At 43.2% G+C, this 14,940-nt stretch overlaps 1 protein-coding gene across 2 annotated transcripts; it reads left to right on the top strand.

Moving 5' to 3' along the window:
• Positions 1-256: 256 nt before the first annotated feature.
• On the top strand, positions 257-13,020 carry c9orf72 (C9orf72-SMCR8 complex subunit). Of its 2 annotated transcripts, XM_047346091.1 has the most exons (11): positions 257-425; positions 987-1,168; positions 1,287-1,778; positions 5,444-5,539; positions 5,765-5,829; positions 6,281-6,353; positions 6,715-6,831; positions 6,909-7,144; positions 7,246-7,303; positions 9,213-9,322; positions 12,248-13,020. In XM_047346091.1, exons 3-11 carry the CDS (start codon positions 1,332-1,334, stop codon positions 12,432-12,434), a joined length of 1,389 nt encoding a protein of 462 aa, XP_047202047.1. In that variant the 5' UTR covers positions 257-425; positions 987-1,168; positions 1,287-1,331; the 3' UTR covers positions 12,435-13,020. The 2 variants fall into 2 exon arrangements, with proteins under 2 accessions (XP_047202047.1, XP_047202046.1); XM_047346090.1 differs by lacking the exon at positions 987-1,168 and having other exon boundaries at positions 258-425.
• Positions 13,021-14,940: the final 1,920 nt, after the last annotated feature.

Here is a 14,940-nt window from a genome sequence, read left to right as displayed (position 1 = left end):
CTCCTGGAAGCCATGGTGCAAATAAACGCCTGGGTGATTCAAGGGGAGGAGGAGGAGAAAACAAAGCATTTTGCTGGACTGAGATGATGATCAATTAATCTGGTGTCACACCACAGTCAGGAGGACCACAGCCTGTGCTGTCTGCACTCAGATCCATTTGTATTGTCTAAACACCTAATTCAAAAATGACATCATTGACTCACGGTTCACCGCCTCACCTCAGCCAGCAGAGGTCGCTGTACGCCCCCCTGATAGTGACGTACATCTGACGTACAAAGAAGAGCAAAAAGAGACCAAAACAAACAGCAGCCTAGCAAACTACCTTTAAATTGACTCCGTCAGCAGGTGGTTGTCAGTAGGAGCTGAGCATAGCTCATGTTGGAAGAGCTGTAGTTTAGGGATTTGGCTCAGAAAAGACCGGAAAGGTACGTCAGAACCGTGTGATTCATTTCCTGTCACATAGCCTGAGTTAGCATACCTCTGATTTCACATCAACCGTATTTTATATCATTTATATGAGTTAATGTCCATGTAATGTCATTAGGACCTGGATTAATTTAAATGATGTATTAAATCTGAAATGTCCAGCCGCCTTCCCTCACATCAGCCTCGTATTTTCCAGAAATATGCTTTAATGTCAAGTCTGCGGCTGTTAGGAAAATTCAGATTATTTCATCACCAAAGCCGAATTGTTTAGAAACGCAGGTTTGATGGAAAAGCGTTTTATGGTTTTCTGTTGTGCAAATAAAGGCAGTTTAAAGGCGATCTTCTCGTATTCTTAATGGACTCTGGTTACCCCCTCGCTGCCCCCACCGGGTCAGCTGACTGTAGGAAGATCTCACACAGATCACTTTCATTTCCTCTGAGAAGCTTGTTTCATGTCGGTTTTATCCCAGACCTTCCTCTAACATCCTCCTCTGTCACACCAACACTCCTCCATCACCTCCATGAAGCTTCTCTGTGCTTTTCCTCTTGTTCTTCTCCAGCATCCTCTGTCCAACATACTGAACATCTTGAGCTCTGCCATCTGCTCTCTTTGTGTTGGAGCAACCTTTTCCAGATAATTCACAGGGTTGGGACTGAGTCTGGAATCAAAGACTTTCTTGGTCTGGATAAATATGGAAAAATAAAATACAATTTGGAAAAAAATAAATAAATTCAGGACCCTGTAAGTTTTATCCATCTCACCTGTTCATCCATCCATCCATCCACCCACCACTCTGCATACATCAGATATAATAATATATAATAATGAAAATAATAATAATTTTCTGTTAATGATGTAGGTTTATTGAAGGACACTGTTTTGAAGACCTCTCTGGGCCGGTCCAATGTCTTCTGGCTGTCCACCACAGTCACCGGCTGTAGCAAAGACAGAGGTAGCTGTTGAAGGAGAATGTCCGCTACTGGCAGCCACCTTTGCCTACTGGGACAACATCCTGGGCCCACGTGTGCGACACATCTGGATTCCGAAAGGTGATCAGCTGATGTACCTCAGTGATGGCGAGGTCACGTTCCTGGCCAACCACACACTCAATGGAGAGATTCTCCGGAGTGCAGAGTGCGGTGCTGTTGACGTGAAGTTCTTCGTGCTGGCTGAAAAGGGCGTCATCATTGTTTCCTTGATCTTCGACGGCGAGCTTAAGGGGGATAAGAACACGTGCGCCCTGTCCATTATTCTGCCTCAGACAGAGTTGGCCTTCTACCTGCCCCTGCACGCCGTCTGCGTGGAGCGGCTGAAGCACGTCATCCGGAAGGGTCGGATCTGGATGCAGAAGGTGTGCTCTCATTACTGCAGACTTTCCTTTTCTAACTCCTGCACTCTGCATTCACACCAGATCACCCCAGGTCACCCCTGCTCCCATTGGCCGAGTCCTTGACAGGCTACCAGTCCAGACCACCCATGCATGCTGATGCTCCTTCTTAAGGTCAACTTAGAGTCACCAATTAACCCAAAGGAGCAGAGTTTTAGACTGTGGCAACACAGAATTCATTATTTACCCACTGAACTGCCTGCATAGCCAAGTTCCTCACAAGGTCACTGGGCCAACGGATGCACCACATGGTTAAGTGAAATGTTCTAGGTCCAATAATGTGGCTAATATCATAACCACACAACTATTTCTCTTAATAATGAGATTGTTTTTTGTAATTAAGAGATTATATTTGTTATATGAGGTAATAAGCAGTTATACAAGCAAAAGTCTTTGCTTTCCTCACAGTTCCTTCATATTTTGCTTCTATAACACAGTTATCTCTTTACCATCCATCCATCCTGATCAGCCACTGGTATCCAGGATCTTGTTCTGTTGTTGCATGTTTGGGATTTCACCAAAGTCTTAGTAGCTTCATCAGAACCTTCACTTTTTCCTGCTGTATCCAGGGACAGGTCCACTTGGTCTTGTGTTTGCATCATTGTTCTGTTGGAGGTCCATCTCATGTTCTGCTTCCAGGCTTATGAGGGCTAATGTTATGAGAACCTTCCTGTGCCTTTGTTACTCACACATCCCCAAACCATGAGTGATCCTCCTCCGTGTTTTACTGAAGGAATAGTGTACTTTTCATCATAGGTCTTATTGACTCCTCTCTAAATGTGGCGTTGATAGTTGTGGCCTTCAGAGTCAATGTTTGGTCTCATTTCTCCATATGATGTTTTCTCCAGAGGTTTTCAGGCTTGTCTCTGTTTGGTGTACTGTTGGCAGGCTGCTTTGTGTCACTGATGTAGTTTTCTCTGGCAGCTGGACCGTTCGTACTGAAACACTGCGAGTTTACCATACATGTTTCGTGGCAGTTGTTGGTCGACCTAACTGTGGGTCTGGTGCAACAGAAACCTTCATTTTCTACCTTTTAAATAGAGTTTGAACTCCTGGCTCCCTGGACATGTTTTTTAAAGCTGTTCCGTGTTTGTAAAAGTTCAGCTACCTTCTCCCACCTCTGATCCCCATGACTCTGAGTCTGGCAGAGTCTATGTATCACTTGATGAAACCTCCAGGTGTCTGTCAGGAGCCCAGAAACTCACTGGTCTTTTATACACACACTGGGTAGAAGCAAACAGGCCACAGGTGAGCATGGTTACCTTAAGTAGCCAATTAAACAAACCCATGTGCTAACAAGTACACGGGTTGGAGAATGAAAGTGAAACACCTGGTTTTAGACCACAATAATTTATTAGTATGGTGTAGGGCCTCCTTTTGTGGCCAATACAGCATCAATTCATCTTAGGAATGACATCTACAAGTCCTGCACAGTGGTCAGAGGGATTTTAAGCCATTCTTCTTGCAGGATAGTGGCCAGGTCACTATGTGATACTGGTGGAGGAAAACGTTTCCTGACTCGCTCCTCCAAAACACCCCAAAGTGGCTCCATAATATTTAGATCTGGTGACTGTGCAGGCCATGGGAGATGTTCAACTTCACTTTCATGTTCATCAAACCAATCTTTCACCAGTCTTGCTGTGTGTATTGGTGCATTGTCATCCTGATACACGACACCGCCTTCAGGATACAATGTTTGAACCATTGGATGCACATGGTCCTCAAGAATGGTTCGGTAGTCCTTGGCAGTGACACGCCCATCTAGCACAAGTATTGGGCCAAGGGAATGCCATGATATGGCAGCCCAAACCATCACTGATCCACCCCCATGCTTCACTCTGGGCATGCAACAGTCTGGGTGGTACGCTTCTTTGGGGCTTCTCCACACCGTAACTCTCCCGGATGTGGGGAAAACAGTAAAGGTGGACTCATCAGAGAACAATACATGTTTCACATTGTCCACAGCCCAAGATTTGCGCTCCTTGCTCCATTGAAACCAACGTTTGGCATTGGCATGAGTGACCAAAGGTTTGGCTATAGCAGCCCGGCCGTGTATATTGACCCTGTGGAGCTCCTGACGGACAGTTCTGGTGGAAACAGGAGAGTTGAGGTGCACATTTAATTCTGCCGTGATTTGGGCAGCCGTGGTTTTATGTTTTTTGGATACAATCCGGGTTATCACCCGAACATCCCTTTCAGACAGCTTCCTCTTGCGTCTACAGTTAATCCTGTTGGATGTGGTTCGTCCTTCTTGGTGGTATGCTGACATTACCCTGGATACCGTGGCTCTTGATACATCACAAAGACTTGCTGTCTTGGTCACAGATGTGCCAGCAAGACGTGCACCAACAATTTGTCCTCTTTTGAACTCTGGTATGTCACCCATAATGTTGTGTGCATTTCAATATTTTGAGCAAAACTGTGCTCTTACCCTGATAATTGAACCTTCACACTCTGCTCTTACTGGTGCAATGTGCAATCAATGAAGACTGGCTACCAGGCTGGTCCAATTTAGCCATGAAACCTCCCACACTAAAATGACAGGTGTTTTAGTTTCATTGTCCAACCTCTGTATGTATTGTTATCCTGCCAAATCTTCCAGGGTTTTTAAACTGTCATCAGGGTCACTTAGTTGTTTCTGTTATCATTATGATTTAGAAAGAGCCAACACTGTTGTTTAATAATAAATGGCTTCAACCAATCACCAACACTCAGTGAAAGAAAGGTTGTTGTGTTATCAGTCATATCTTCTCGAAGGACTAAGCAGTCCTGAAAGGGTATGTAAACGTATGGGCAACTGTTTATATCTGTTAAGTTTGATTGTTCTGGCTTTAATTCAGTTTCTTAGACAGTTATGGTAAGGCTCCTAATGTTAAAGAAGCCGGTTGTTTACAGAGTGCAAGCATGTTAGTGGAAAATTAAGTGGAAGGAAAAACCTTAGTAGAAAAGGTGCACCAGGAACAAGGATAGCTGCAGCCCTGAGAGGTTTGTGAAGCAAAGCCCATTTAAGAGTTTGAGAGGGCTTCACAAGGTGTGGAATGGAGCTGTGGTCAGAACTTCACCAACCCAAGGTACCAGAAGTACTAATATCTGATTCACTCTCACCAGCAAACTGACCTGGCCTAAACCCGAGAGTCTATGGGTTGCTGTCAAGAAGAAGAGAGACACCAGAACCAACAATGCAGACGAGCTGAAGGCTGGTGTCAGAGCCACCTGGGCCTTCTCCTCCATGCCACGCTGCTTTGATGTAGTAATTCATACGAGAGGAGGTCCAGCCAAATTCTGAGTGCACTTACTGTGCAGAGCATGAACATGTTGTCCAGTAGGAGCACATTTCTGGATTCAAAATCCATTTTTTATCAAAATAAATGAACTTTTCCACCATTTTCTTATTTATTCAGATGCACCTGTATTTCCAGTTCCCTTTTCTGAACTTAATCTGAGATGTTGCAGAAAAAGACATCTTCATGTTTTTCACTTGGTCTGTGTTTCCATTCAAGAACGTCTCTGTAGATGAGTTTGTTGTCCTGAAACCTGAGCAGCGAATCATTGTTTTCGATGTGTTTGCCTCCATCTCCTGCCTGTAGGATTTATTTAAGCTTGTCATTTCTTCCTTCCTTTAACATCAGGGCTACAACATCATCTCAGTGCTGAGCTTGGAGATCGCGCCCATCATGGAGCTGCTGGCCTCGATGAAATCACACGGCGTGCCTGAAGATATAGATGTAAGCTGCACACAAACACAACAGCTGCAAACGCTGAGTAATTCCTCTGCTGTCCAGTTTACATTGTTGCTGCTGAGTTGGTGCTGTGATCTGGATCGTGTTGACACTGACTGGACGTAGCTAGAAAATGCTTCATATTTTTATTGTATTAAAACATATTAGCTGTGTTTTCTTTGATGTGGGCCATTTTAACAAGGACTCATTTGTTTGGTTCCTGCTGAGCAGATAAAAGACACCGTGCTAAATGATGATGACATCGGGGACAGCTGCCATGAGGGTTTCCTCCACAAGTAAGTAATCCACCTCAGCCAAATGGAGACAGATGATGAACAATGACCATTTAACACCAGTCAACCGTCCAATGATGAGTGATGTTGCTGCTCTTAGCAGAAGTTCTCCACAGAGGAAGGATGAAGGCGAAATCACCCATTAGTGAGGAGCAGAGGAGCTTTAAATGTTCAGAGCTGAAGGCATTTGCTGGCTTGGCCTCCTGTGATGATTTTAAAGTTGTTTTGAAGCTGGGTTTTATTATGTGGACCAGTGTAAATATTTGCCTTTACAGGAAGAATATGGCATGAAGAGACAGAACACAGGCCTAAGATGACGTTTTCCTTTCCTACCTGCATCTAAATCTTTCTCAGACTCACTGATTCCAGCTCAGCTGTAATTATTAAATAGATCAGTGTAGCTCATTAGTAACTAATTAGCTCTAATTTTCCTGCATTTGTCTCTGCGTTTCAGAGCCATCAGCTCTCATCTACAGACGTGTGGCTGCTCAATTGTGGTCGGAAGCAACCCAGAGAAAATAAACAAGGTGCATTTTACTGTAACAAACACATTTACAAAGCTGAATTTTAACTAACGTACTGTATGTTTAAACTGATAATGTGCTGTAATATGGAGAAGCTGCAGGTTGATCCTCAGAACCTGAAAAGCCCAGCTGGTTTAATGGCTCAAACTGAGGGCTTTAAACAGCAGAAATTAAAATGCTGAATGGTTGAAAACTGTGTTCTGCTGATGGTAAGCACATATCTGAACAGCCAATCCAAGCAGGACACAGTTAGTTGTTTTAAATTTGGACCAGGCTTGGAAATGGAAATGCATTTGAATGATTATTGTTCCAGTGTAAAATGGTGGGAAGCCAGTTCTCTAAGGCTCTGCTTTTCTGTCTCCAGATTGTCCGGACTCTCTGCATCTTCCTCACTCCAGCTGAGAGGAAATGTTCTCGTCTCTGCAGGGCCAACTCCTCCTTCAAATACGACACGGGTCTGTTTGTTCAGGGCCTTCTCAAGGTAGCTACCAGCTCCGTCTCATCCTGCAGGCTGGGATTTATACCTGCTGTTTCACATTGACACTGTCTGCATCCCAGGACTCGACCGGCAGCTTCGTCCTACCGTTCCGTCAGGTGCTCTACTCTCCTTACCCGACCACGCACATTGATGTGGACATCAACACCGTCAAGCAGATGCCTCCATGCCACGAACACACCTACAACCAGCGGCGCTACATGCGATCCGAGCTGAATGCGCTCTGGAAGACTGACAGCGAAGAGGATATTCCTCCAGAAATGGTGATCCACACTGACGAAACCTTCACTCCCGACCTGTAAGAACATCTCAGACCCTAGCTTGCATTTTCTTTAAAAATCTTTGAAATAAGTCCCCAAGAATGAAATCAAATGAAATTTCCCTTTTCCATTTTCCCAGGAATATCTTCCAAGATGTCATGCATGAGGACACGTTGGTCAAATCTTTTATAGATGAGGTAAGAAACTTTTAAGATCTTCTAAAAGAAAACCAACTTTAATTGTCACAAAATAAGAATAAAGTAAAAGCAGTATTGAGAAAGTTACTGATCCAGATGAAATACTGAAGGTGTGTTCCCACTGATGGAATCTTTTTCATGAGTCTATTTCTTGGTGCCTGCAGGAGTCAGGGACCAATGACCCTGGTAGGAAGGTAGAACCTTTGAAATCACCATGGACCTCTGGGTTGGAGCTTTATGGAGGAAAGGCTCAAAGCGTTTCTGATTGGTTGAGTTCATTTATCCCATTTAAAATGTCACTCATATGTTCTGTTAGTGTTAAACTGTAAAACAGGACAAATTGGAAGTTGCCCAAAGTACCAATACCTGCTTTAATCACCATGGTAACACCAGCAGACTGGCCTGAGACCTGTAGGATGAGAGTGATGCAGTAATTCATGCAAAAGTAACAGAAACACTTGAAATACACTCACCGGCCACTTTATTAGGTACACCTTGCTAGTACCGGGTTGGATCCCCTTTTGCCTTCAGAACTGCCTTAATCCTTGGTGGCATAGATTCAACAAGGTTCTGGAAACATTCCTCAGAGATTTTGGTCCATATTGACATGATAGCATCACACAGATGCTGCAGATTTGTCAGCTGCATCCATGATGAGAATCCCTCGTTCCACCACATCCCAAAGGTGCTCTATTGGATTGAGATCTGGTGGCTGTGGAGGTCCATGCTTTCATGATGTTGACGCCAAATTCTGACCCGACCATCCGAATGTCGCAGCAGAAATCGAGACTCATCAGACCAGGCAACATTTTTCCAATCTTCTGTTGTCCAGTTTTGGTGAGTCTGTGTGAATTGTAGCCACAGTTTCCTGTTCTTAGCTGATAGGAGTGGCACCAGGTGTGGTCTTCTGCTGCTGTAGCCCATCCGCCTCAAGGTTCGATGTGTTGTGTGCTCAGAGATGATCTTCTGCATGCCTTGGTTGTAACAAGTGGTTATTTGAGTTACTGTTGCCTTTCTATCAGCTCCAACCAGTCTGGACATTATCCTCTGATCTCTGGCATCAACAAGGCATTTGTGCCCACAGAACTGCTGATGACTGGATATTTTCTCTTTTTCGAACCATTCTCTGTAAACCCTAGAGATGGTAGTGGGTGAAAATCCCAGTAGATCAGCAGTTTCTGAAATACTCAGACCAGCCCGTCTGGCACCAACAACCATGCTACGTTCAAAGTCACTTAAATCACCTTTCTTCCCCGTTCTGATGCTTGGTTTGAACTGCAGCAAATCTTGACCATGTCTACATACCTAAATGCATTGAGTTGCTTCATGTGATTGGCTGATTAGAAATTTGCATTAAGAGCAGTTGGACAGGTGTACCTAATAAAGTGACCGGTGAGTGTATGTACCTCTGTCTATATGATTACATGAGTTCCTCTTTTTGAACCAAATTACTAAAATAAATTAAGTTTTTGATGATTTTCTAACTTGTTGAGATGCACCTGAGTGCCCTAAAATGACATGAACAAGGAGTTTCTGGGTGATCCGTCCAACATTATGCAGTGTTGAGACTTCTGCACACATTATGTGCAAACTGGATTGTAAAATGTGTGCCGCCTGTTGGCACCATGAGAGCCTTTCTGCAGAGAGTAGCAGCTTTCAACCACATCTTGGTGGTTGCCTTTCTTCTGTTGTTTCTGTTGCACAGCAAACGGAAAATGTTTCTCTTCCTGAAGCCCGATGGATCTTTCAGACACACAACAGTAGAATCTATTTCCAACAACCAGCGTTTATTCCGTCCACTCAGGGCTGCAGCTGTCCTTGTCATGGTCGGGATGTTGGAGGATTTTATTCATGTATTTGAAGAGGGCAACAGCTCGGACTGCTAATTGACATCCTGCGTTATTCCCAGGTGTTCATGCTGAAGCCGGGTCTGTCCCTGAGGAGCACCTACCTGGCCCAGTTCCTGCTGCTGCTCCACAGGAAGGCCCTCACGCTGCTGAAGTACATCGAGGACGAAACGTAAGAGACCTAACTGACACAACAGGCACCTCAGCAACCATTAGCTAGATGGAGTAGGGTAGACTATCGAAGCGCAGCCTTTGCTAGTGAAATAGGATTGAGATGTGGACAGCTCAGATTTAGCCCTCTGCAGATGTAAGCAGATGATTAAATCGAGATTAAGAGTGGTATGTCAAAGCAAAAACTCACAGAGAGGAACGGGAGGTAAGGAGGCCATAAGAGCCAGAGGTTCAGCAGGAGGAGCAGTCCATCCTTCACCCAGCTCAGAACCACAACCATGGAGAAAGATAGTGAAGCATCTGAGGGGACGTTTCTAGATGTCATCATACTTTAAATAGGACCAAAAGATGAACATCCACTGCACACAGAAAGTATTCACACCGCTTCTATTTTTCGACATTTAGTTTTTTACACACAACATCCCATAAAAACAATCTTCATGAAAAATATTAAAAATTAAAAACTAAGAAATCACATCTACATAAGTATTCACAGCCTTTTCCATGAAGCTCAACATTGACCTCAGAATCCTCGTGTTTCCAGTCATCAACCTTGAGTTGTTTCTACCAGCTGTGGTAAATTCAGTTGATTGGACAGGATGTGGTAAGTCTTCAGGAGGTCCCACAGTCAGGCCTAAGTCAAGGAAGTGACCGAGAATGTTCTGATGCTGTCAGAGCTCCAGAGTTGCTCTCTGGAGAGAAGGACAAACATCTGTGCAGCAAACAGCCAGTCTGGTCTGTATGGTAGGGTGGCCAGAAGAAAGCGTCTGCTTAGTAAAAGGCACATTGCTGGAGTTTACCAAAAGGTTCCCGAAGGTCTCTCAGTCCAAGAGAAAGAAAAGTCTCTGGTTTAATGTAACAAAGATTGAACTGTTTTTGCATGAATGCCAGGCGTTTACTGGAAACCAGACACAGCCCATCATGTGGACAGTACCATCCCTAGAGCGAAGCATGGTGGTGGCAGCATGATGCTTTTGGGATGTTTCTCAGCAGCAGGAACTTGGAGACTAGAAGAAAATATGAATACAGCTATGTACAGAGACATCCTGGATGAAAACCTGCTCCAGAACGCTCTTGACCTCAGACTGGGAAGATGGATCTTCTTTCAGGAGGACAATGACCCTGAGAATCCAGCCAAGATACTAAAGGAGGGGCTTTGATAGGAAAATGAATTGAATCCATTTATGAGCGAGGCCGTAACATAATACTTCCTGGATGCCATGTAGCTGTCGTTGATGACTGTCATTTATCAGTCTGTCATGTTGCTGTGGAGGAGTTTTGAACCACTCTTCTTCCATTTGTTTAGATTTAATATCTGTCTTATCAGAGCATTGGAATCAGGTTGAGCTCTGGACTTTGACTAGGCCACTGCAGAAACTTCATTCTTTTCATTTTTACCCGTTCTGTTGTTGCTTTGCTTGGCAGAGGAGATCATGGCCCACTCAACATGACTGCAAGGTGCCCAGTTCCTGTGGCTGCAGAACAAGCCCCCATCATCAGCCATACTGGTTCAATGTTTTCTAACTGCTCTGTAATAACCTTTGACCTACCAACTGAGGCCTGTAGAGTCTGAGATGGAGCTCCCTTTAGGTCATTTCTCTGAGCTTCACGCTCTGACCTGGGGCTGAATCTGCTGGGACGTCCACTCCTGGGAAGGTCGGCAGCTGTCTGTGATGTCTTCCTTTTGGAAGAATCTTTCTCGGAGAAGAATGATGGACTTCTGGGAGTTTGGAGATGACTTTCTAAGCTTCCCCAGGTTGATGGGCAGCAACAGTTGCTGATTTCAGGTCACTGCAGATGTCTTTCCACCCTGGCATTGTGTTAACACACATAGGTGTGCTCCTGAGTAGCCAACTGACTAAACTCCTGTTTTTATATTCATACTGATAATGGTGAATTCATTAAAGTTTCTGACTCGCAGCTTTTCCATTTTGGCTTCATCTTTACTGTAAATAAGGACAAAGTTTGGTAAACCATTCCAGCCCAGTGATGTATAGATTAAGCACCTTTCTTTAGATGCAGCCTCAATGAGGGGCACCCTGATGAAGAGTAAATCTGTCAACAACACTATGTGCGGGTTTGAGATGCACTAATTAGCAAATGGAAAAACAATTAGAATGGTACATGTTTGCATTGGAAGGAAGTGTTTAAATGATTCATGAAGCTGCTGGGATTCATGCATTAACAAGATGATTTATTGAAAAAGGCAGGAATCAGTTTCAGCCCTAATGTGAGTTAGAGGCGGGAAGAGAGAGGCAGTTTAGCTGATAAATCCTCAGCATCATCTGACTGCGACCGCTTCTCCCATTTTACTGGCGAGCAATGACAGCACGAGGGAGGAAAGGGATGCTCGACAAGCTTTAAATAGCTCAACCTCTGAGAGGTGCTGTTATCATCATCTCAATGCTAAATGGTGTTTTTATGATCACAATGAGATCCCTGACAGGAGATCCTCATTAGTCGGCCCTCCCTCAGACAGTCAGCCTGGAAGGTGACCCACAGACACCTGCCACGCCTTGTTCCAGTTCCTTATGAACTCACTCTGTTGTGCTTCTGTTCCTTCAATTCATCTGAGACTCCCCTGTCCATCAGCTTGTTTGCCCTCCTGCCTTCCTGTGATGACCCGGTCACCGATCCATCTGGGCTCCACTCCTCGCCGTCTGTGCTCCCGGCGAGCGCCGCCTTCGCAGATCACTGCTGGGACGTTTCTCTTTCTCCTTCCTGACCCAGAATCAGTCTAAACCAGTCACTAACTTGCACCAGTGAGGTCATGTTTATGACGTCGCCGTCAGCCTGAGGTCTGCGGTATTTTACGGGTGCCATGACAGGAGTGATTAGGCTCAGGTGGAATATTTCCGACCGACACTGTCAGGAACAGCTGCAGCCTGACATGTTGACACTTACCTGTCCATTCCTCTGTTCACAGGCAGAAAGGAAGGAAGCCGTTCCGATCTCTTCGGAACCTGAAGATGGACCTGGATCTGAAAGTGGAAGGAGACCTCAACATCATCATGGCGTTGGCAGAGAAGCTGAGGGCGGGGCTTCACTCCTTTGTGTTTGGGAAGCCGTTCTACACCAGCGTGCATGAGCGAGACGTTCTCATGAGCTTCTGATTGTATTCTGTTTCCCCCGTTTGAACTATGTTCTGTTTGTGTTCGGATCCCTTTAAGGACTGATTGTTACTGATCTGATGAGTTATTAGTTGCCTTCATCGTCTAGAATGAGGACAATGTGGTTTATCCATGAGCTCCTTGCCTGCTGTTAATCTGGATTCATTGATGATGTTAAATTTGCCCCTCAGAGGTGTTTGGGATTTCATGTTATATTTCTTTTAAAATCACCTGCGTTGTGAAACAACCATGGCTTTTTACCATTTTCTAATCATGAATGATTTTATTTTAATATTAGATTATGTTGAGTGTGCTGAACTGGAATGATACCTGGTGAAATAACTGAAGCACTTGGATTTTACAGATGATAAAATCAGCATTAAATACTTTGTGAGTTGTTTTGCTTGTCTGGGTCTCTGTTTCTGGCTGGAAGGACCATAGAACTTCACCTTACGGCTTCATTACATCTCCTGTCTGAAGTATTTGTCCAGTGAGTTTACTACATTCCAAGCTGTCTCTGTTTTATGTCTATAAGCTGCATGAAAGGTTTCAGGAGGACCATTTCAGTAATAAACGTTTGCTGACAATTCTCACTTCTCTTTCTTTCCCTGAGACCTAAAATGGTTGTGATGATCGGCTGAATGAACAAAAACTTTCCAAAGGTTTTGTAGCAAGGCAGTTTGTTGATTTCCTTTGTCCTTTTTTGGAAAAGGTTCTCAGTGGGTTTAGATCTGGTAGAGTTAACTGAAAAAAAGTCCAACCTTTCAATGTTCTGATCTTTTTGGATGAAAATGTAGCTGCAGCACAGAGAGTGATTTCCATGGCAGTAAGGTAGACAGTATCCGGTCTCTGCAGGTACAAGTCAGTTTCAGTAATAAAAGCCAGATCCTTATAATCCAGTCAAGACAAAAAGGTTTGAGGAAATCAAAAGTTTCCTCACACCCATTCATCCATCCATCCTGGGCCTGCTTTCAGTTTTCTGCTGTAACGATGACATTATATTAAAAACCCACCTTCCCCAAAGTACTGCATTAAAACAGGCTGCTTGAAGATCTTCACCCATCCATAATAGCCTCAAGCCAGAATATAATTACGTTTCCTCTGGAGAGCCTTGAAGTGCTGCATATTTAAAGAAAGACAAGCGGAGAAGCTGTTAATTACTTATGGACTATCTACAAGGGCTGCAGCAAAGATGTCCTTCAGGACTTTAGCTGAAAAAGGGAATTCACAAGACACAGAAAGCTGCTAATTCTTTTAAGGCCGGAGCCAAATTAGGCCGGTCATCAGAGGCCGGTTCTGAGCCTTACTAGGGAAGCCTTTTTATTTAACAGAACTCTGTGTCCATTAGAGAGGCTTTGTTGTTCTGAAGGAGACCTTAACAGCTGCCTCCTCCAGTATTTTAAGAGGCACCCCAGAGTTTTAGTAAATGTCTGAGAAACAAACACAACTAAGTCCTTCTCTGCTTTATTCTGATGTATCACATAGGTATGGTTGTTTCTGATGGCCGACCCAAAGATGGCGCTAACATTAATGTAGGTTTCCTTCAGGAAACATTCACTTTCTCTTCTAATTTTATTGTTCTTTGTTTGTCCACTTATTTAAACAGCAGGCTTTACTGTCAGGTTAATGAAGGAAAATCTGAAATCCTTTTTTTACATTCCAGTTTCTAGATTGTTCTGAAAATTTAAGTAAAAATGTCTATTGATGCCCACGGATGGACTGGCGACCTGTCCAGGGTGGACCGTAGACCGCTGGAGATAGGCACCAGCTCCCCGGCGACCCAGTATGGAAGAAGAGGGTATAGAAAATGGATTATCTATTGATAAAATTAACGCATGTAGAATAAAGTCGAAACATATAGAATAAACAGGAAATCCTGGAAATAAACCAAAATATTTAGAACAGAGTCAAAATGTTCAACAGAAAGCACATTACCAGATTCCTCAAGTCTGTAACAACCTTGGAAAGTCCAAATGTTAAGGTCAAATGCTTAAATATTTACACCATTAATAAATTGTTCATGTTTTAAATAAAGTCGGAATATCTTCAGTAAATGTTAAATATTTATAATTATGTCAAAATATAAAAAAAGTTTGTAATAATGTTGAAATAAAGTTGAAATACTTCAAATAGTCAGAATGTAAAGAATGAACTAAAAAAAAAATAGTCAAAAAATTATAAATTATCATTCAAAGAATATTATTATTATTATTATTATTATTATTATTATTTAGAAGATAGTGAAAATGTCTACAATGATATCAAAAAGTTTAAAATAATTTTAAAATAAAGTCCCAATAATTTGTACACAGTTTAAATGTAACTGCAGAATAAAGTTAGGAAGTTTAAAATAAAGAAACACATTCTAGAATAAAGTCATTAGTTAAGAAATATAAATGTTTTAAATCAAGTCAAAATGTTTAGAATAAAAAACATTTATGGAAATAAAATAAACACGAAATGTTGAGTTTATTGCAAGATCAACATCGGAATAAAGTTGGACTGTTTA

This window comes from Girardinichthys multiradiatus, chromosome 19 (assembly GCF_021462225.1).
Source record: "Girardinichthys multiradiatus isolate DD_20200921_A chromosome 19, DD_fGirMul_XY1, whole genome shotgun sequence".
Taxonomy (NCBI): Eukaryota; Metazoa; Chordata; class Actinopteri; order Cyprinodontiformes; family Goodeidae; genus Girardinichthys; species Girardinichthys multiradiatus.
The sequence above is the reverse complement of the archived record's forward strand: the minus strand, read 5'-3'. Positions and strand labels throughout refer to the sequence as shown.